Consider the following 20,558-nt stretch of genomic DNA (forward strand, 5'->3'; position numbering starts at 1 on the left):
AATATTCTCTGCACATCAATCAAAGTTTGCAAACTGGTTCAGCGCCAATGGCTCGCCACACGTTGGGTCAATGTGAGGTGACAGTAGTCCAGCCATGAATATCCTATCTATGGGGTCCATGGTGCTCGAGCTCATGGTTGTGTCCATTACATTTGCATTATACGCTGCATTCGTATTCGACTCATCGTACATGCGCGTGTCTGCACCGCCAAAGGCCTGCTGAACCTGTGATGGCTGCTGCTGCGCCGCCGCCGCCGCCGCCGCCGCCGCGACTGGCTGGCTGGCGGTAGCGCATGCGGCCGCGACGGTCATGTGCGCCGCCGCCGCCGCTTTGACATGGCTGTACGCTTCCCTCGCCGTCGCCCACTGCATCTTGAGGATGCTGAGGGTGGCCAGGACGAGAATCGCCCTGTTTTGGTGGTGCTCAAAGCACTCAGAGGCGTGCGCCTCGGCCGCCGCCAGCTGCACCAGGCCGCTCAGCACCGCGCCGGGAATCATGGACGGGCTGTACCCTTCGGGCCTGGAGTGGACAGAGAGCAGGTTCGACAGCTCCTTGGAGGCCTCGGTGGCCTTGACGTCGTGAATGTGTCTGGTGAGCGAGGGCGAGAGGCGGACGGGCGTCTCTGGGCATATCGTGCTGGGCAAGTCGGGAAACTTGGGCCGCAGGTTGCTCCGGGGCACGTGGAGGAGCGCCGCGGCGTAGTGGATGATGAATTGCGCCTGGAACAGCATCTCGTCAATGTTGCCGTACATGTCGACGACGTCGACCTTGCAGGGCGGGAGGAGGTGGCCCCAGCTGACAATCATGTTGACGACGCTCTGCAGGTGGTCCGGGTGCGTCTCGTGCAGCGTGTTGAGCACCATGACTCTGGCCAGTATGTGAAACGCCTCGATGCGGTAGCTGTAGGATGAAAAGTGGGATGGCGGCTGTGATGATGATGATGACGGCGGCTGCTGCTGCTCCGTGCTGCCGTTGTCGTCAGAGTCACCTTCGGGGTTGCTGAATAGCCTCGCCCGAAAGGCAGAAAATGTCCTCGGCGGCGGCGGCGGCCCCCGCTGAGAAGCCGACGACGACGGTGCGTAAGCAGCCTCTTCACAGGGCAAATACGCTCCGCCGTCCACGTCGCTGCAACGAAGCGTGAATTTGCCATCGGGGAGGGCCAGGTAAATCTCCCAAATGTACAGCTCCCACCAGGTCCTTCGGAGACTCTCCGTCTGCAAATCGGAGCCGTCCGCGTAGCGCACGGCAAAGTCGGCCCGGCTCATGCCCAGGTCCAGCGCGAGGCTCACGGCGCGGGACAGCGCCGACACGGCTTCGCGTCTGCTATTACGCGCCGACATGATGATGGAAAAGAGCAGCAGCGCCTGCACCATGGCGGGCGATCTCTCGTCCCTGCTCAGCAGCACAGCGGTCTGCTCCAGGAAATCGTCCCCCCGAAGGACTTTGGAGTAGTGGCTTCCGATGAACCGGACAACTTGATGCAGATAGTCGGGCTGGTCTTGACGGTTGTACGAGGCGGCAGGCACGAGGATGGGATGCGCCTGGTGGAAAAAGGTATAGTAGAGATGGACGAGGCGAGCTTCGGGGACATACGGCTGCTGCTGCTGCTGCTGCTGCTGCTGCTGCTGCTGCGCCGACGAGCCCTCGTTGGGTGGCGGTCTGTGGCTTGCCAGGCTCCCGGATGAGTAGCTGCCGCTGCCGCTGCCGCTTCCGCTTCCGGGATTGCTCAGACTCGGCGCCGGGGAGCGTCCGTGGTTTGCGTCGCCACCACCACCACCACCACCACCATCGCGTCCTTCAGATCGGACGGCGGCGGGCGTGGGCCAGGCTGGCGAAGCCGGGATCGGCGTTGCCACGGCGCGCGGGCGATCGGCCGAAGGAGGGCAGACGGCCTGCTGGCGCGGAACTCGCCTGCCCCCACGTCTAGAAGGGAGATAGGTGCACGACAGCCGATTGGTGGCGCATCGGGCACAGACTGGCCGTTGAAGATTGCATTTCAAATGCGACCTGCGGCATTCCGTACAGGCGACGGAGCCTGCCATCATGTCCAGTGAGTGGGCCGGCCGGGTCAAGAGTTGAGGGCGAGGGGTGTGCGCGGCGCGCCGGCCGGGTCGGCGGGAGGGTTTGTCTCGGGTCGTGTGTGGTGTGGCTTGTATGCAGTCACTTTACTTTGTTCCGTTATCACGCAATGCCAGCCACAGGTCAATTATAATAATAAGTGTACCGGGCAGAAGAACGTGAATTCTTTGAAGTGGGTGGGATGGGAAAATACGAATAAAAAACAGCCCTATAATACAGAGTGCTCCACAAGGCTACAACCCACTGTAAATTGTACGTCGCAACCGTCTTTGGCTTAAATCATGTTGACCAAAAAATAGACTGCCATGACTCGAGACATGTGCCTTGATAATTCTATCTGTATTTATCGATGACAACTCCGTACGACGCCTAAATTGAGTCATTCGTCCGATTCTGCACGATATGCTTCTCTCAGGTCGTTTACGTATGCCTCTCGGTCCTTTAACTTTTTCTCAATCAGGCTTGACGCACCATAGCCCCAATAACAGCAGAAGACGTCGTCATAAATCTGCATCTCAGGATGCTCTGCGTTGAACATGGGCTGTATATGCCGATTAAACAGGTTATACATGGCCTTTGAATCTCTGACAGCGTGAAAGAACCAGAAGCTCCCCTTCTGCCACGTTTGACGTTGCATATCTGCCTGCCACGATGACCCGTTGCGTTTCAACTCCTCGTCCTCGTACACTGCTAGATATTCTTCGAGTGTCTCACTGTACTCTTGAAAGTGGCTTGCTTCTTTAAACCCGTCGACTGTCCTCGATGTAAGCCAGTATGGAGGGGTTTGCATCTCGACAGGTGTGGTGCTTGCCCATTCCAAGTCGATGATTGTCTTGATATTCCACTTTTCATCCACAAATATGTTGTTTGGGTGCAGATCGCTTAGGGTCAGGTAAAAAGGGCCCTGTCGGTATTTAGGATTTAGGAACAGATGCATGGTTGCTCGCAAGCCAGTGAGAGCAGCCATTTGTCTCTGGCCATCCTCATAATCCCCCATTGAATTTGGTTGGTGCCGTAGCTTAGAATCTTGTAGCGATAGCAAGTCCGACAGGTACGATTCTACCTCAAGGTATGTCCGATGGCGAGGAATCTCCGTAGGAATACCGGCATTCTCTACCATGTGCATATATAGATTCAGTGGCCGATTTTGTAGTAAGATGGTGCTGTTGTCAGTCCCGAGCGAGAATGAGCCAATTCCTTTTTGTGGAATGCTGTTCATCGACACAGCAATACGCGCCAGCCCGCGAAAGAGGTTATTTGTATAGCTTTTATCTCGACAATGCTTATTCCAGGTCCACATAAGACTCTTGCCTTCTGCTTCGCTGATGATGAGAAATCCAGACGAAAGGCCGTGCCGCACCGAACTGGCCACATGCTGTATAGGCTTAGGCCGGCCGAGTAGCATCGCAAACATCCGTTTGAGCTGCCGTGGAATCCTTTGCCACCAGGGTGCAAGATCGGGATCCGTATACTAGAGAGGAAATCGAGTGTCAGCTTAGTCTAAGAGCACGCAAGATACTATGGGCAAATCATACGATTGAGCCATCAGGAAATCCAAAGGCGTGTAATTGGGGTATCGGTACGTCTGGACAGTGTTCATGTAGCCACAGGTAGGTTCCAATCTCTGTGCGGAGCTTCTCCTCCGCGTTTCCAGGGAAATGCTGTTCCCCTATCCTGTGTAGAAACGGAAGGCGTAAATACACATTCTTGCGCGGCAGGCGGACGAGAACTGCGACGTTGAAGCTACCGAATCCCCAGAGCTCCGACGGAACAATGCGGCATTCCGAAACTCGAAAGAGGTTACAGAGCAAGGCCTCGATCTGGCGTGTCTGGGCCTTTATCGATGCGTAAACATCCTCTTTCAACCTCTCGTAGTGCATCGACACCAATTTGTTGTCTTCGCTCTCGATAGCGGCCACCAGGGATGAGGTATCGCTCAACGCGGTGTCGCTTAGCCCTGGTACTGCTGCTTCAGGCATCGTTTGAGGCGGCATGCAATCCATTATAACTAGTCACAAGTGATTCTGTGAAATTTCATCCTTTTATGATATTGTTGGCGATAGATTCTTCTAGATACCAAAGCCTGGCAGTTTGTGATACTTTGTTGCCCCTGACATAGCTGGCCGGGCCCCCTGTTTTTATACTGCCACTAGGTACCTACTTACCTACCTACCTACAGCACCTAACAAAAAATTAGTTATAGGTAGGCCAATCATGGACTTTTTAACGACTAACGTAATAAATCAAAGTACTTCTAAAATATATAATTTTATATATAAATCTAAAGTAACTAGATTTTTGAAAAAAGGAAATAACTAGAGATTAATACTTTATATTAAAACCTATATATCTACTATAGCCACCAAAACAAGTCATGGCAGGAATATGCAGCAGCTACGGCGGCGGCAGTGGGAAGAGCGCTGCTCGAGCGATACCCGCGGGATGATGGCGACGGGAATGCGGCCGTACCAAAGGAGAAGCTATCGCGCGAGGACGGTGCTCAGGCTAGCCAAGAAGCGTCGAGCCAGCTAAGTAAGGTGACATTTAGCAACCGAAATTCGGGCTTCCAAGCAGGAAGTATTCAAGGCAGTATAAGCGGGTTGAACTTTGGAGGTAAGTGATTTATTCTAGTGAACCTGGGTCTAAGTGTGTTCTACGACTTTCTACGCCTCCCACGTCTGACTATTCTACCCTGTGACCATCGTGGGCGTTCTATTCTGCAGTAATTGTATTGTAATAATGCAGTTCCAGCAATGGCATAATTTAGATGTATGCGCATCAGTGGATGGGTGGGCATACGAAGCCATTGGCCAAGTCGGGGAAGTAATTAAAATGATTGAGCATGTGGTGGCTATCCAGAGCGAGATACTAGGCAGAGACTCACCCATCTCGACTAGCATCGCATTCGCAGCACGAGCTAGCAATTGCATAGCAAGCTAACGGCGAAGTCATGGAAAGACATCGTTTTAGGTGGTGGAAGAATAAGTCACGAAGCAACGGCTCCAAAACCCATTGACACAGTATTAACTTCCATTTGTGCATTACTTATTCGACAGTTGTCGACAGTTGTTGAAAATAACCGGCCCACCGCCAACTAGGGTGACGCTGAAATTCCAAGGTATTGAGGTATACCGTGCACGTTCCATTCCAATTCACACTGTGTGGATCATTGCACAGTTTTCAAATGGTATAAAAGCGGATTCTAGCTACTTATGTGATGTGTGTAGTCTATATGTCGTGTTGCGATCGCGCTATTAAGTACGATCGCGCTGTTAAGTACGATCGCGCTATTAAGTACGATCGCGCTATTAGGTGCTATTTACGTAGTGACGGTTGTCATAAACAATATATGTGGTGAACGATAAGGGTAGAGCCCTTCTACGTCTTTCGCAGCTAAGCGGCTAATCTTATGTGATGCGTGTGGTCTATATGTCGCGTTGCCATCGCGCTATTAGGCGCTGTCTACGTAGTGACGGTTATTATAAATGAAATTCGCGGTAAACATTAAGGGTAGAGCCCTTCTACGTCTTTTAAGCGGCTAAGCGGCTAATTCTACCGACGTTGCGGTTGCTATTCCGTGATACCTTTCTAGCTGTGGCCGGATCTTGGTCCAAGTGGCTGCTTTTGCTAGTGAAGGCGCTTACTTAGCGGTCTGTCGTGAAGGAATAGGTTATCGTCTACTACGACGACGTCGTCATCATCACCGTTATTGCTATTATCGTTATTGATCGCTATATAGCTAGGTCCCTCGTTTTAGCGCTGCTAAGCACGTACCACCATCTATATTGGTAAACTCCGGTATAGGTATACTATATTTTAGAGGCTGCCGAGAACCGGGTGATAGACGTCAGTGGGTAGCTGACATCATAGGAGGAGACTTGGATTAAGACGCCTGGCGGGCACCAAAAAACATGGCCACCATTTGGTAGAATGTCTGAGAGAATCGGCCATTTTTTTTTCTCTTGGTACCCGCTTGGACGCTACGAAATTGCCTAGTAAGAATGTGGGCAAGACTCTTGGTGCGCCCCATTACACACAATAGAGTAAGGGCACCTTTATCCACAGAGTATAAGCTAGCTTGAATTTTTGCTTATACTCGCTTGAGCTCATATACTATAGTAGGATTTTGACCCCTTTATAGATAGTAGTCTCAAGTCTCTATACGTAAGGTTTCTTTCGTGTGTCAACTTTCTTCCTTTCTAAAGACTACCATTATCTAGCAAGTCTCTGGTATCTCCCTTCTCTTTCAAGTTACACTTTACTCTATTCACCTCAACAACACAAACACATCAAAGCGAAAAGAAAATGGTGTCACAGAGATTTTATCACTTTTTTTTGCTGTTTACGGCTGTTTGCGGCCTCTCAATTTCTTCCAGGACTCAGACCTTTACATCAGGCAACATCAAGAACAACACTGATTCTACCGTACCACTTGATTTGACCATTGATCACGGGATGAACTATTCACACGATAGGGACAAAACGTAAGTTCCTTAAGACTTTCTACTCCAAGTGCATGTAAATTATCTGACAAGTATTCGACAGTGTGAGATCTGATAGTGAGAATGTAAGGAATACTGGTCGTGTAGTCATGTAAGAGAGCTGACAAATGTGAAGTGGTTTACGGAACTTGAGGACATGACGTATACTGTTGTAAAGGCTATACCTCTATTTGGTACCATATACTCGTTCGAGAGAGCGGGTATTGCTTATCGCTCTCACCAATCGGAGCAGCTTTGGATATCAGTTGCAAACTGTCTCGGCGGTTTCGTCCGCGACGTGCTACTCATCGCACAGGTCACAGAGCCGCTAGAAATAGCTATATTGCACACCATGGAAGATTCTCTTACTGAGAAACTCATTGAAATCTACCATGCAGACCCCAAGGTTCCGTATAGCATTCGCTATGACGGGACGCTAGACCAGAATAGAGAGCATCTCCTGGTCGCCGAGTCTACGCCGGGCAGTTCCGCATCCCAATTATTTGCAGGCAAAGCCAAGGGTGTGCATTATTTCCACAGGAGTGTCTTCACTGGCTTGATTAGACATCCGGAGTATGCCCCAAGTGGAGAGCGGATTCAGTTGTACCTTCCTCAAGGTTTGTTTGATGGAGCAAAGGTCGTCTTCTCATGGAAGTGGACAACAGATGCTTGGGACACAGAGGACAGAGCAGAGGTAACAGTTGGCTATGTTCGGCTTGAAGCAGGAACCCCAGTCAGATTTTCATTGTCGCGTCGCAAGGGAAGCGGTGGTTGGGCCGGCTACGACTTCAAAGGTCACATTGTCTCGGCGAATCGCATTGACGTCACGACTCAGATTGATTATGAGGACATAAACATTCGTCTGGAAAGGCCTGTTGAAAATGGAAGCTAAGATGCTAGGGAAGCAACATGCACAATTGAAAACCAGGACTTGGGTATGACAATCTCACTAGACTGAGGACTAGCCTCAATGCGGTAGACCGAGAATAGGAGAGGGGCAGGCGGAGGAATCAAATGACGGCAATCTCCAGGTTATTTTGTATTTGCTACGCCATGTGACTACAGTGTTCTGTGGATCAGGTTGTCCATTTGTGCGTGACGAACCGCCTGGATCACTAATGTCGTTGGACCAAAGCGAAAAGCAGGTCACAGGAAGGTGAGGAGCGAGCTATTCTCTGGATTTCATGCATCGTTAACGCTCTAGTTAGGCTTTGTGTTGGCGAGCTGCGCCTATACTTAGGCCAGCTCGTCCCGCAACCCCCTCCGCTGCCGGCACTGACTACCTATTTAGTGATAGAATAACGGGTTACGCTAGATCGGGAAGACGATGTAATCGCTATGCTGCTAGCGCACTGTTTATATTGCCTGTTCTAATATGACAGATAAGTTATACTGCGTTATAGTAGAGTTCTTGCAGAAGAGTGGTCAGCGCTCTCTTTACTTTCTTGGAGGGATATAGAATATAGTCATTGTATATATTCTAGCTTCTGTGAAATCCAAGTATGTAACTGCTAACAAGAATAACTTTCGAAGAGATAATGACCAGCGTTTGGTAAGTCGTACTTGATGAGTGGTGTAATTCCCCGTTTTTTCTATGTAGGGCGCCTAAGTAGATGTTATGAATAATACACGAGTTTTCCCTACCACGAGTTTTCCTTACCACGAGAGCGATTAATCTGCCTCTATTGCCTCTGCCGTTCCACGATCGGCTCAAGTACCTGGAGGCTGTGGTGGAGCTGTAAGTAGGTAAGTAACTCGATACAACGACCGAAGCTTCGCTAACTTGATCTGCCAAAGAATCCATGGCTAAATCGGCGCTAGTATCATAACAAGTTCACACAGTAATCATTTCTATTACTACTAGCGTCAACATATAGCATGTTATAGAGCTTACTAAAAGTGACATCCTTATTATTTCCTCTAGTATAGTAGAATAGGGAGTCTTCTCGTATATTATATGCATGTGATATAGGTGATAGCGGATGGCTGTAAAGGTACCTGTCGCGTTCGAATTGTACACAAGTTATAATAGGCTTTATCGAATAAACCCCTTGGGCCCGGCCCAGGTGCCCTTTACCATGAATTTTCGATATACCCAGGGAAAAAAATCCTTTTTCAAATGGTAAAACGCCCTGCGTGGCTCGACCTGATCCACGCCCAGCAGCCTGCCAAACGTCTCTTTCGGCTCCGGCCCGTACTTGAACTCTGCCAGCAGCACCTTGCCGTACTCGGTAATGAGCGGGCACGACGTGTACCCGTCATACGTCGCCTGCGGCTCCCGGCCCTCTTCCGCGCCGAGCAGGTTCGCGACCAGCACGGGCGCCTGCGCCGTAATCGCCGCCGCCGTCTTGGACGTCGGCAGGCTGGTCGCGTCGCCGAGCGCCCACACATTGTCGTAGGTCGTGTGCCGCAGCGTCGCGGAGTCGACCGACACGAGGCCCGCGGCGTCGGCTAGCGGGCTGCGCGCGACGAACTCGTGAGGGCCCATCTTGGGGGAGGCGTGCAAAAAGTCAAAGGATTTGGTCGTGCGCGACCCGTCGGGGAGGGCAAACGTGGCCTGGCCGCCGCCGCCGCCGCCGCTGCTTGTGTCGACCTCGACCAGGTCGTGCTGGAAGAGCGGCTCGACGCCGCGCTCCTGCGCGAGCTCGGCCAGCTTGGCGCTGTACTTGGGCACGCCAAACATGCCGGGCAGGCCCGTGGCAAAGGAGATGCGGATGGGGGACGACGACGACGATGAGGAATAATGCAAAAGGCCAGCCTTTTTCCAGTAGTCGAGCGCGAGCCACATGGCCTTTTGCGGAGCGCCCGCGCACTTAATAATCCCCAGCGGCTGCGTAAAGATGGCTCTGCCGCCGCGGAGGCGCTCAATCTCGGGAAACACCTTGTCGCAGTGTTCGTAGCTGTAAATCGACGACACGCGGGCGCCCGGGTCCGCCAGCGCTTCCGGCAACCCCTTGATCTGGCCGTAGTTTGTGCTGATGCCCGGACAGACGACCAGCTGGCCGTACTCGAGCGCGTCGCCATTCTCCAGCACGATGCGGTTATCGCGCGGCGCAAACGCGGCCACGCGGTTCCGGTACAGGCGGAGCTTGGCGTCGTGAATGTCGGCCAGCCGCAGCCGAAAGTCGTCCTTGCGCGCCAGGCCGCCGCCCACGAGCGTCCAGCCGGGCTGGTAGTGGTGCCACTCGGCCGGGTCGACGACGGCAATGTCGCCTGGCTTGTTGTACTTGCCGGAGCGAAGCAGCTGGTGGCTCACGTTGGAGCCGGCCGAGCCGCCACCGACTACGACGACTCTGTGGCTCCTCGTCGTATTCGCCACGACGGGAGCGTCCGAGGTTGTTGCGAAGCATCTCTTGGCGAGCCTGGGGTGTAGAGGGCGGGCGAGGATTCCGCGTGATGCTCGCGCGATGCGATTGGTGAGCTGTAACTGCATCCTGGGTGAAATTATTCTTTGCTCCGGAGGGTGAGTAGACTTGATTGCTGCAGGATATTAGGGGTTTACTTGGAGGCAAGACAGTTTGAATACAACGTGAAAGAGAAGAAAACAAAATGCAATAAAATCTGTTCAAAATTGAGACATTAGTGATAATCGCTCGTTGTACATGCATGCAGTTTCCAACTCGCTGTTCGGGCTTGTCGGCGCGGGCCGCACTGCATGTCTGGCATCACAGCTCCGCAAGGGGCCCCCCCCGATTTCCGTGACGGAAGAGCAATCGGCGATTGATAAATTCGCGGCTCGGAATCGACCACCGACTTCCGACAATGGCATGATTGCAAGATTTGGTTGCAGCTTGTAAATTGGGGCTTTACTATATTTACGATAGCATATTTACAATAGCATAGTTAGAATGTAGAAGCAGAAAATTGATCCAGTACAAGAAAAAGCTAGTTTATACACCACGTTCAACATGGCAGTTGTTTCATTAGATGCAGTCGAATCGACACTAATTACACCGGCAGAATTACACTTCATGTTGAATACATCATCCGAGCGGAGAAGTCGCGTCGTCTGCATTGCAGCCGGAAAAGATGACGCGGCGGCGTCTTTTGAGCGTAGCCACCTCCCCAACTCTGTGTAAGTGGTGGTGGTGGCATCAACCAATACGCGCACAAAAACGCACGATAATACAACCCAAACTAACCAATCCATCATAACCCCCATGAGCATCATAGCTTCTTCAATCTAAATGAAATCAGAGACACCACTTCTCACTACCCAGTCATGCTGCCAACGAGCCAAGTTTTCGCGGCGGCCATGAAACGCCTGGACATTCGCGCCGACGACACTCTCATCGTCTACGACACGGCCGATGCAGGCATCTACTGCGCTCCCCGCGTGGCTTTTACACTGACACACTTTGGCTTCCCGCACGTTTACATTCTAAACAGCTTCCGACAGTATGTGGCGGACGGCTATCCACAGAGCTCCGCCCCATTTCCGCCCCCAGCAAAGCCCGACGACGACGACGCCACCACCACCACCCTCTTTCCCTTTTATTACCGCGTCGCCGACGACTCCACAAGCATCATTGGCTTTCAAGAGCTCCGCGACCTAATAATCTCCTCGGGCAGCAGCGGCGGCCATCGGTCCTACCAGATCCTGGACTCGAGAGCCCCAGACTGCTTCTTCTTCTCGGGCAGCGGGGCCGCTGGCGTCGGCGAGGGCCACATGCCCGGGGCGCTCAACGTCTCCGTGACTCGCCTGCTCGACGCCAACAAGAACCTGCTTCCCGGTCCGGAACTCAGAGACGTGCTGACCGCGGCTGGCGTGGTCGAGGGTAAGCTCACCATTTTAACGTGCAACACGGGCGTGACTGCATCGATTCTGTGGCTGGCGCTCCGGGTCAGCGGGTACGCAGTCGTCAAGACGAGGCTCTATGACGGAAGCTGGTCAGAATGGAAAGACAGGGCTGCACATCAGGGGCTGATTGTGAGTGATGAAAACGCAAACTAGGCCTTGATGCGGATGCGGCAAGACACTGTGAATATAAATTCTGTAATGAGAGGCAAGTGTGGGAGAATCGCCGCCTCCAACTTTCCGGGCAGATTAAACACCGACTCCCCTCCATATCTTGTACATGGAGTTTAGAGTTTTTTTTTTTTTTTCCTCAATTTATACTCGCAACAATTCCTTTTCTTTTTTTTTTCATTAAATATGACGTATTTCCTCATCTCATGGTCAAAATTGTGGCTACAGTTGAACTCTGATGTATGCAACAGCTTAATCCACTATAGCCTCCCGACAGCCACCTGTTATTTCTCCGTCTCCCTCGGCGGAAACAGGACATACTATTAGTCATAAATATGAAAATGGAATAGTCCGTAAAATGATCATTTATTTGGGTTATTTATTTGTGTTGTATATTTGCTCAGAAGCTTCAGGTATGTAAGCATATACAGACCTGGCTCCATGACTCTGCTAATAATGTACAAAAGGTCCCTTTCCACCTCGCTACCATCCCCCATTGACTACCGTTATGGGGATTTGAATCATTCGGTGACCCCAAGATACTTTCGGCAGCTTTCCACCCCTGACATTTATTTGCAGCGACGGATGAAGAAGTTTAGGCTCCGCCAGAGTTGCATCGCGATTCTCCCTCATGGCGATAAAGTCGTCCTGTGTAATTCCCTTCATCAAATGCTTGTTGCTCTCTCTGTGCTCGCCCACACTCTGATAAGGCACCGGCTCGCTCCGTTCGGAAGAGGGATAATCATGGCCAGACCAAATCTTGACATGGTCCGGAAACCCCAGCAGTTTGCGGCCCGATTCGTAAAGCTGCTTCGCGCTGCCGCCGGGGAAATCACACCGGGAACTTCCGAGGTCGGTGATAAAGAGAGAATCACCACAAAAGATGTTGTCTATGTGACCAAGTGTTAGATTTGGCTGTATAATTCTTAGCTTTATATTCTCTCACCTCCAATTTTGTATCCCATGTGGTCCGGTGTGTGCCCAGGGAGGTGAATAGCTTGCACCTGAAGATGCCCAAGATTGAAGATTTCGTCATCTTCAAAAAGACATTGGTGAACGTTTTGAATCTCATCATCTGGAATGCAGTATCGTTTCGAAAAGAGTTTCTGAACTGTCTCAATACGCTTCCCAATGCCGATACTGGGTGCGAAGCCTTGATCATTACGTAGCGCGTGCTGCAAGTAGGCCGCGGCAGTAATGTGGTCGGCATGGATGTGTGTTTCCAGAATCCGGTCAACTTTGTAGCCATTCTCCCTGACAATAGAAAGAAGCTCATCCGCTGATTCCGTTTTTATTTCCCGTAGATACGGGTCAAAGTCCAGAACCGGGTCGATGATGGCTGCCGAGGCAGTGGCAGGATCAGCAACAATGTACTGCCAGGTTCCCGTGACCTTTTCGAATACATGATGAATGATTGGCTCTGTCTCTGTAGCTGTCCCCATTGAGCTCATTGATGGCGACAATGCGGCACTTGTCGAATATGCATCCCGCCGTGTCTGCGAGGCAGCTCCTCCGAGGTGTGCTTGACTTGAAGTACAGCGTGGCAAGAGTCGTAAACGATTACGGCCATGTTCAGTCGCTATGCCAGAAAAATTGCGATGGCTTGCCGCGAAAAGGGCAATTGAACGTGGGCCGAACAGGCGTGAAGATGTTGCTACTCGAAGCATACGCGAGGAGTTGCGACAAACTTGTAGGCTAGCCATTAGTAGGTACGTTTCTGAGCAAGTGCCGACAGCCCGAGGCCCTTTTTGAAACAGAGGAATTAAGGTTAAGAACAAAGAGCTGTTCTAGGAGGGTGCCAGGTGAAATGGATCAGAGCGGGCCAACTGGACGCTTTTTGAGAGGCCTATTAATAGGCATATGCGGTGCTATTAACCGTTGCGAAGCCTCCGAGCCGCCTCGAGCTCCATATAATATCGGCTTTTGGCAATCGGCGAATGCGTTCCAAATTCCTCCTTCATGCAACGACAATTTGAAATTATCAGGCGACAAAAGTAGGACGAGTGTTTTCGCTACCGTTGCTTCTGTGAATAAGTAGAGACACTTTAGCTGTTCCGCGCAGTGGGCAGGTCAGGAGCAGCTGTCGTCGCCGAGCTTGGGACGCGCGGTGAGCTTGTCGCCGAGCTCGACCAAGCTACCTTGGGTAGTTAGCCGCCGTCCAGTTGAGCCCGTCTCGCCATCTCGGCCAGCAACGACAGAATCATGTCCCATCACTACTGGTTTGCCAAGCTTGATTTATTAATTGTAGAGTCGGCTGGCCTTGTTTTAGCGCGGACACTGGCTGGCTAGTCGTTCGTTCGGCTTGTTGGCTTCTTTGAAATTTGAGTTGTACTGAACGGTACTTTTGCGCAGATTCGATGCAGCACAAACGAGCCTGGGCGCACCTGCGAGAATCCATCACGGGCCGAGTTGGTACCATCATTGGCGTACGTGGTGCAGAATACAAGTCCAGCTCTCTCATTGAAATGAGACACGGCATCCGCGATTTCACATCCGGGCTGGAGTTCTGGTCGTAATCATAGTGGATTGACGTGCCACTATGGCACTATCCGGACAGTCAAGGGACATTACGACTCTGCGAGTTGTCGATCCGCAAGCTAGGTAGCTCTGGGCATGGCTTGGAGTGGTGGCGTCAACGGTTTGCCGAATCACTCGAATGCATGATTGCAAGAGCGTGCTATAATTAATTAAAAGAAAGATTAGTTTCCTGTTAGTGCATAGATTCAACAATGTGGAGGTCGTCGGAAAGCACAGACATTAAGGTATTCTCCACAATGCCTCCAAAGCTGCCATCCCCTCACCACTGTCACCAGCAGCTTCCTTTCAACTCAGCCCGTCGTAACGCCGAGTCAACCAGCCCTCTGGATTGCCAACAAACAATTCTTTTGCATACCTATCCAATCCTCTCTCAGGTCTCCTATCGGAAAACCTCGAGTCTGTCACTTTTGTGCTCGGTGGTCTATTCCATGTATTCGAGACGACGACGGGTCTGATCACGGCAACAAAACGGGGCTCTTTGACATCCCCATCGAGCCAAGCTCAAAACCACTATCCGCCCGCTCTCTCGTCAATCCGTTGTGACCGCGCTTCTTGCGATTGTTCCCCTTCAACGGTTGTTTTCGTATATACTCGCATCGTCTGGTGCGGTATAGGGTCATACGAGGTTTTTCACGCACGCCAGACGGGCACACACACACACACACACACACACACAATGCCAACCTATCTCTGCCACGGGTTTCGATGGCATCGCCGTGATCTCCGCGTCTTCGTCATCTTGAACAACTTGGAAGATGCCGCCCCCGACTGGGTCCTTGGCGAGACCACAGCGACTCTATTACTCGACAGATTCACAAAGACGTTTGACTTTCTGCCCAAAATCTCCGACGCCGAAGCCGAGGCGGCGTGCAATCCCAAGACCTCGGCACAACCAACCGCGCCCCTGCAACACCACGACGACGATTTTACGCTCCCTCCATCGCGAGTACCGATAGCCCACGATCCTGTGCTGCAGTATACCTGGTCGCCAGTGAAGCTGCTCGAAGAATACGACCCGGACGAGACGGTCAGCCCAACCAGACCTTATGCTTACGTTGCCGACCACGTCTTACGTGTCGACCTTGGTGCCGACGTGCTGGCCGAAATGGCTGCCTACAACAAAGCGAACAAGGCCGGCCAGAATGCCTGGTTCTCGACGCTGCGCGACAATGTGCAGAACGGGGCCGACATTGGCTGGTACGTGGTGGTCTGTGGCGACACCGTGCGCGAATACCCAGACGATGAGACAGAGACGGCATCCGAGCTAGGGCGCGTGCAGCCGCAACAAGGGGTGACGCAGCGGCCTGCCACCATGGCCACGACGATGCAACCGGTTCAGCGCGGATCCTTGACCACAAACAGCAGCACACGGCCTTCGCAAGACCTCCCCAAGGCATCGGCAGGCCAGGACTACTCGCATATAAAGCCCCCGCCAATCCCAGACGATGACAATGGCCGAGAGTGTGGCCCCGGGATGACTCGTCGGCCGTCTCTGCGGCATCGCCTATCAAAGGCCGGGTTACGCCGCTTGTTTAGCAAAAAGGAAGGCCAGGCCCAGGAGCAGGAGCAGGCCGGTTAAGAGACAGAGACAGCTCCTGTTCTTACGAGATGCCTACTTATTGTCTACGAATGCGAAGAAAGATGTCAGTGGCGCGTGGCGCAGATGGCTGGCTAGAGCGTCGGCTGGCCATTGAAAAGTCAATGAGCAGGCGCTGCTGTCGATATTTGACGTGCGATGTGTCATGATACGTGTTTTTATTTACTCCTATAATATATCCAGAAATGTTGTCTTTTTGATTCCTCTTCTGAGTTGTCCTCTCGGTCACGGTGGAATCAAGGTTGACGCTGTGAAACATGTCGCTGCATATTCAGACTCCATCCGATACACAGCATCAGCACGACCTAAAGTAAGATCACATGACGAATCACACCGAGAGAGAAACAAGTTTTTTTGTAGAATTGCCAGAAGAAGCAGTTTGGAGAAAGTGACGCCGTTGACGCTATGCTGTGAGACGGCGACGCGCGATACTCGAGGCACGCTCCACCATGAGAGGGTCTGGATCTACATGAAACGGAAATCGTCCGATGAATCTCGCTGCCTGGGGCTCAGCCGTTTCTTGCCATTCTTATACTGGAACATTAGAAGTTTTTTTTTTTTTTTTTTTTGAGAAGAACATGCAGGGAAAATGTATTTCGAGATGCTTCATCTATTGATCGGCCGCCAATGTCGTCACGTGTGGAGCATCGCTGACCCCCATGTCCAGGCACAACGAACACGAGTTAAGCTCTCCCATCTATCTCCCCTGTGACGACGCGCGACATCTCGGTCGTCTTTTCGCGCCCATTGAATTTTCCACTTTTAATTGAACAGAAGTAGACTGATACTTTTTATGAGAAGTGTCGGTCAAGCTAGGATATACCACCGTCACCGCTCATAGGAAGGGGGGGCAAAGGGAGGCAAAGCGCAAATCAGTCAGACTATGGCGTCCCGGCCGCAGCCGGGCGAGGCCTCGCCATCCTTTGCGCAGACGGGCGCCGAGCTCAATCTCGATGATGACAGCGATGACCTCTTTGACCTCGACGACTACGACGACGACGAGGAGGCCGTGGACCTGCAGTCTGAAGTGGGCGGCGCCGAGGCCTACCAACTGCGCGGCATGCGCGGCCGTCTGAGCCCCGGGGTTCCGCCGCCGTCGCGGCCCGTCAGCGCACGGAGCGCATCATCTACGCGACGCAATGCGCGAACGCGCCGCCGCCGCCGCCGCCGCCGTCGGAGCAACAGCACGGCGGCGAGCTATAGCCTGTACACGCCCGACGAGGAAGCGGTGGTGCGGCGCAAGTTTGACCGCAAGCTCGTCCTCTTCCTATCGCTGCTCTTTTTGCTCAGCTTTGTTGACCGTTCAAGTACGTTATATACACGTTCCCATCCCTTCTTCTTCTTCTTCCCCCCCTCTCTCCCTTAATAATAGGAATTGGGGGGCCAGTAAACACCGTTGCAGCTAACCCATTCTGCTTTTTTCTTTTTTTCAAAGACATTGGAAACACTCGTATAGCAGGCATGGAGGAGGACCTCCAGACAAACCCCCCCTACGCCGGGTGGTACGCGTGGTCTCTGACTTCCTTTTACATGACCTACAGCGCCTTTGAGTGGATGTCGCTCCTGTACCGCGTCCTCCCCGCGCACGTCCTCATCTCCGCCGCCGTCGTCGCCTGGGGCCTCGTCGCCTCGCTGCAGGCCGTCGCGCCCTCGTACCCGACGCTCGTGGCCCTGCGCGCGCTGCTCGGCGTCGCCGAGGCTGCTTTCGCGGGCGTCCCCTACTACCTGAGCTTCTTTTACCGCCGCCGCGAGCTGGCCTTTCGCGTCGCCCTCTTCATCGCCGCCGCGCCGCTCGCCAGCGCCTGCGCCTCGACGCTCGCCTGGGTTATCGTGCGCGTGGCCCGCGCGGCGGGGTCCCCCATTGCCGCCTGGCGCTTGCTCTTTCTTGTAGAGGGCCTGCCGTCGGTGCTGGCGGGCGTCGTGGCGTGGGGCGTCGTTCCGGACGCGCCGCAGGAGGCGGCTTACTTGACGCCGCGGGAGCGCAAGATTGCGACGCTTCGCCTGCGTAGGGAGAAGCCTCGGGGTGAGCACGACGACGACGACGACGACGACAACACCGACGACGACGCCGCGCAAGACTCGCGTCGTCTGGTGTGGCGCAACATTGTCTCCGTCGTCTTGGACCCCATTGCTATCCTCGCCTCTGCGATATTCTGCATGGCCAACCTGGCCTACTCGTCACTCCCCGTATTCCTCCCCAAAATCATCCACAGCATGGGCTACAGCAGCCTCTCTGCCCAGGCCCTCTCCGCGCCTCCCTACCTCCTCGCCTTCGTCATTGTCCTCTTCACCGCGCACATGTCCGACCGCCGCAGCAGCCGCACGCTGCCCATTGTCTTCCACGCCCTCTGCTCCGCGTCGGGCTATCTCGTCCTGGGCATCGCCGAGCCTCTGCGGCTGCCCACCTGGGTGCGGTATCTGGCCGTGTATCCCGCCGCCATGGGCTTCTTCAACGTCGTCACCCTCATCATTACCTGGGGCATCAACAGCCAGCCCGACGAGACGCGCCGCGGCGCCACCTTTGCCATGATGCAGTTCATTGGGCAACTCGGTACACTCATCGGCACGAGACTCTATCCCGATCGCGATGGGCCATACTACACCACGGGCCACCGCATATGTGCCGCCGTCTTGCTCGGAGCTGCCGCTTGTGCTTTTGTCCTGCGATCCTACTTGAAGCGTTTGAACCGTAAGCTTGCCGAAAAGGATGCTCATAGCTCATATAGAGACGGTGTCGATGCTGCTGGCGAGGACCCCGACGAGGCGGAGAGATTAGTTGGCTCCGCAAAAGACCAAGGCTCTGGCGACAGCTTCAGGTACATGATCTAACTGCAGAATCTTGCCACTATTCCCACAGGCAGAAAGACCAGATATACTGTGGGCTGGCTGTCTAATTTTTTTTATTCATTCTTCATCTTGTAATTATGCACCTTGGATATAAAGCCCCTGACGCATCACCATTATGACTTATGCTCAACAACTCAGCCAGTTAAGAATACCTGTAATCAGCTCCAAAGCTCTCCCGATGCTTTTGAAATCTTTGCTCACTTCAACATATGGTATTTGGCATATCACCCCTCCCAGCAATAGTAGCTCTGGTGGTGACGGTCCATGCATGGTTTTCATTTCATTTGTCTCCAAGTGTTTCCGATGTTTTGTTCGCCTTCTAGGCAAAGAAGCTTCGACGCTCAGTCTCTGTGTGCTGCGTGAGCTTCTGCTTCGCAACGCTGAAGCGACGGCTGCTCTTGCGGTAGATGGAGTTGGCCCACTTCCTCAAATTTAGAAACGATCTTTTTGAGAATGGCTTACTCAAGCTGCGAAGAGAAAAATGCGATGCACGCCGCTTCGCTCTGCGGAGAGGTGAGCGAGCATCAACAGATGCACTTGAGGACGGTGCGAGGCTGTGTCGGCTCGATACCACAGTCTCGTCCACTCCATCATATCCTCTGCCATGATGATGACTGTCTAGGTCGCAGGGAAAGCTGGCAAATCGATGTCGCCTGATTTGGCGTCCGTACGGATAGGGCTCGACCATCTTGCTAGGCTGTGTCCGCTAGTTGTTGACTACCGAAGATGAGTCGTCTTGTGCATCGCCGCTCACCTGCAAGAGTAGATCCCCTGTATCTGATGAAGGAGTTTCAGAACGAAGATTGGAAAGTCTGTCATTTGTTTTGCCATACTTGGCAAGATTCGTGACACTGAGTGTATTCACATTGGCGTTTGATATGGGAGATTGCACTCGAGAAGGCTCGCTGTCTGGGTCGTGATAGAAGGAAGACGTAGTGCGGTGCTGTGTATGACTTGGCTGCTCGTCATCAATTCGAAGATGATCTTCGATGAGCTGAGCGAGGTTGTTGGGGTCCTCTGGGGGCTCCGCATAGGGAGGTAGAATTGGGCTCCGCAGCATTGTGGCATCGTCATCCGAGCTGGACGTGATTGAAAGGGCTTTCCGTGAATATGAACCATGTGGTAGCGGCGGAAGAGGCTTGATGCCCCAGGTCGTTGGGTCGGCGGGATCATATTGGTCCTTGTTGTCATCGAAGATATTTGTCGATGAAACCGGATATGTTGTGATTTTGATATTCTCCTTATCAAGCTCTTCTACTCGTGGCTTGTAGTCGAGTGAGGCCTCTTTCGGATTCAAGGATCTATGTGCATAAAGGCTTGCGCGCTTGAGTCCGGGTGAACTTGCAATGGCGTTGGAGATTGTCTGGCTGCGGAGACAAATCTCACGTTGCTGACAAGCATACGGGCTGCGCTGAGCTGGAAGAGTGTAGCGATAAACCATTGTGATGATAATGTACGACGCTATAATATGTGTAGTAGTGCATGTGTAGAGAACGAAAGTTGGTGGGCGAGCTCATCCAAGAGTTGAGTTTCCTGGCTCGTTGGCACCTGCCAGATATGACACGCGGGACAACACACCGGGTCGATGATGTGGGCAACCAGCCTAGCTGACAGACACAATGAAATCACGGCGAATTATATTGATACATAAAAAATGGTCTGAATATGCACAGCCGCACAAAGAATAATTGTGTTTTACAGTCAACTAAGTAAGCCGGACCCTGCACTGGGATCTGGTCATAAGGCCCGCACCACTACACTGCAGAGCTCAGCAAGACAGAGCGTCAGGAGATTACTAAATAGAGGCATAATCTAGATTTGTGCAGCAAATTTACCTACCCACAATAGTGATGAGCGCGTTTTCTCTTGCGCTTGGAGTATGGCGGCAGCCATCTGGATCTTCTCAAGTTGCTTCGAGACTTGCTGGGGCATGAGCCAACAGCAACTTCCAAATAATTTGCTAAATGAGTAGACAATGCAGTGCTATGAACGGAATGGCGAGGGTTTCACTTCATCTCTAGCCCGTCTCATTCAGCCTCACATATG

The 20,558-nt window shown here is 52.6% G+C and overlaps 9 protein-coding genes across 9 annotated transcripts; 4 read left to right on the forward strand and 5 right to left on the reverse strand.

The window, feature by feature from the left end:
- Positions 1 to 15: 15 nt before the first annotated feature.
- On the reverse strand, positions 16 to 2,043 carry BBA_01710 (C6 transcription factor; the record flags this gene model as incomplete). The annotated part of the gene is made up of 1 exon (XM_008596807.1): positions 16 to 2,043. The coding sequence occupies one exon, from the start codon at positions 2,041 to 2,043 to the stop codon at positions 16 to 18; it is 2,028 nt and encodes a 675-aa protein (XP_008595029.1).
- A 416-nt stretch (positions 2,044 to 2,459) lies between these two features.
- Positions 2,460 to 4,059, reverse strand: BBA_01711 (phosphotransferase enzyme family protein; the record flags this gene model as incomplete). Its single annotated transcript, XM_008596808.1, has 2 exons — positions 2,460 to 3,551; positions 3,616 to 4,059. The coding sequence occupies 2 exons, from the start codon at positions 4,057 to 4,059 to the stop codon at positions 2,460 to 2,462; spliced, it is 1,536 nt and encodes a 511-aa protein (XP_008595030.1).
- A 2,326-nt stretch (positions 4,060 to 6,385) lies between these two features.
- BBA_01712 (uncharacterized protein) lies at positions 6,386 to 7,453 on the forward strand (the record flags this gene model as incomplete). The annotated part of the gene is made up of 3 exons (XM_008596809.1): positions 6,386 to 6,564; positions 6,626 to 6,647; positions 6,698 to 7,453. 3 exons carry the CDS (start codon positions 6,386 to 6,388, stop codon positions 7,451 to 7,453), a joined length of 957 nt encoding a protein of 318 aa, XP_008595031.1.
- A 1,143-nt stretch (positions 7,454 to 8,596) lies between these two features.
- On the reverse strand, positions 8,597 to 9,994 carry BBA_01713 (pyridine nucleotide-disulfide oxidoreductase, putative; the record flags this gene model as incomplete). Its single annotated transcript, XM_008596810.1, has 1 exon — positions 8,597 to 9,994. The coding sequence occupies one exon, from the start codon at positions 9,992 to 9,994 to the stop codon at positions 8,597 to 8,599; it is 1,398 nt and encodes a 465-aa protein (XP_008595032.1).
- Positions 9,995 to 10,469: 475 nt separating this feature from the next.
- Positions 10,470 to 11,515, forward strand: BBA_01714 (thiosulfate sulfurtransferase; the record flags this gene model as incomplete). The annotated part of the gene is made up of 2 exons (XM_008596811.1): positions 10,470 to 10,636; positions 10,759 to 11,515. The coding sequence occupies 2 exons, from the start codon at positions 10,470 to 10,472 to the stop codon at positions 11,513 to 11,515; spliced, it is 924 nt and encodes a 307-aa protein (XP_008595033.1).
- A 498-nt stretch (positions 11,516 to 12,013) lies between these two features.
- BBA_01715 (metallo-beta-lactamase domain protein, putative) lies at positions 12,014 to 12,972 on the reverse strand (the record flags this gene model as incomplete). Its single annotated transcript, XM_008596812.1, has 2 exons — positions 12,014 to 12,420; positions 12,477 to 12,972. 2 exons carry the CDS (start codon positions 12,970 to 12,972, stop codon positions 12,014 to 12,016), a joined length of 903 nt encoding a protein of 300 aa, XP_008595034.1.
- Positions 12,973 to 14,744: 1,772 nt separating this feature from the next.
- BBA_01716 (AorFlbE-like protein) lies at positions 14,745 to 15,647 on the forward strand (the record flags this gene model as incomplete). Its single annotated transcript, XM_008596813.1, has 1 exon — positions 14,745 to 15,647. One exon carries the CDS (start codon positions 14,745 to 14,747, stop codon positions 15,645 to 15,647), a length of 903 nt encoding a protein of 300 aa, XP_008595035.1.
- A 901-nt stretch (positions 15,648 to 16,548) lies between these two features.
- Positions 16,549 to 18,494, forward strand: BBA_01717 (major facilitator superfamily transporter; the record flags this gene model as incomplete). The annotated part of the gene is made up of 2 exons (XM_008596814.1): positions 16,549 to 16,972; positions 17,101 to 18,494. 2 exons carry the CDS (start codon positions 16,549 to 16,551, stop codon positions 18,492 to 18,494), a joined length of 1,818 nt encoding a protein of 605 aa, XP_008595036.1.
- Positions 18,495 to 18,831: 337 nt separating this feature from the next.
- Positions 18,832 to 19,953, reverse strand: BBA_01718 (uncharacterized protein; the record flags this gene model as incomplete). The annotated part of the gene is made up of 2 exons (XM_008596815.1): positions 18,832 to 18,933; positions 19,267 to 19,953. The coding sequence occupies 2 exons, from the start codon at positions 19,951 to 19,953 to the stop codon at positions 18,832 to 18,834; spliced, it is 789 nt and encodes a 262-aa protein (XP_008595037.1).
- Positions 19,954 to 20,558: the final 605 nt, after the last annotated feature.

This window comes from Beauveria bassiana (genome assembly GCF_000280675.1).
Source record: "Beauveria bassiana ARSEF 2860 unplaced genomic scaffold BBA_S00003, whole genome shotgun sequence".
Classification (NCBI taxonomy): Eukaryota; Fungi; Ascomycota; class Sordariomycetes; order Hypocreales; family Cordycipitaceae; genus Beauveria; species Beauveria bassiana.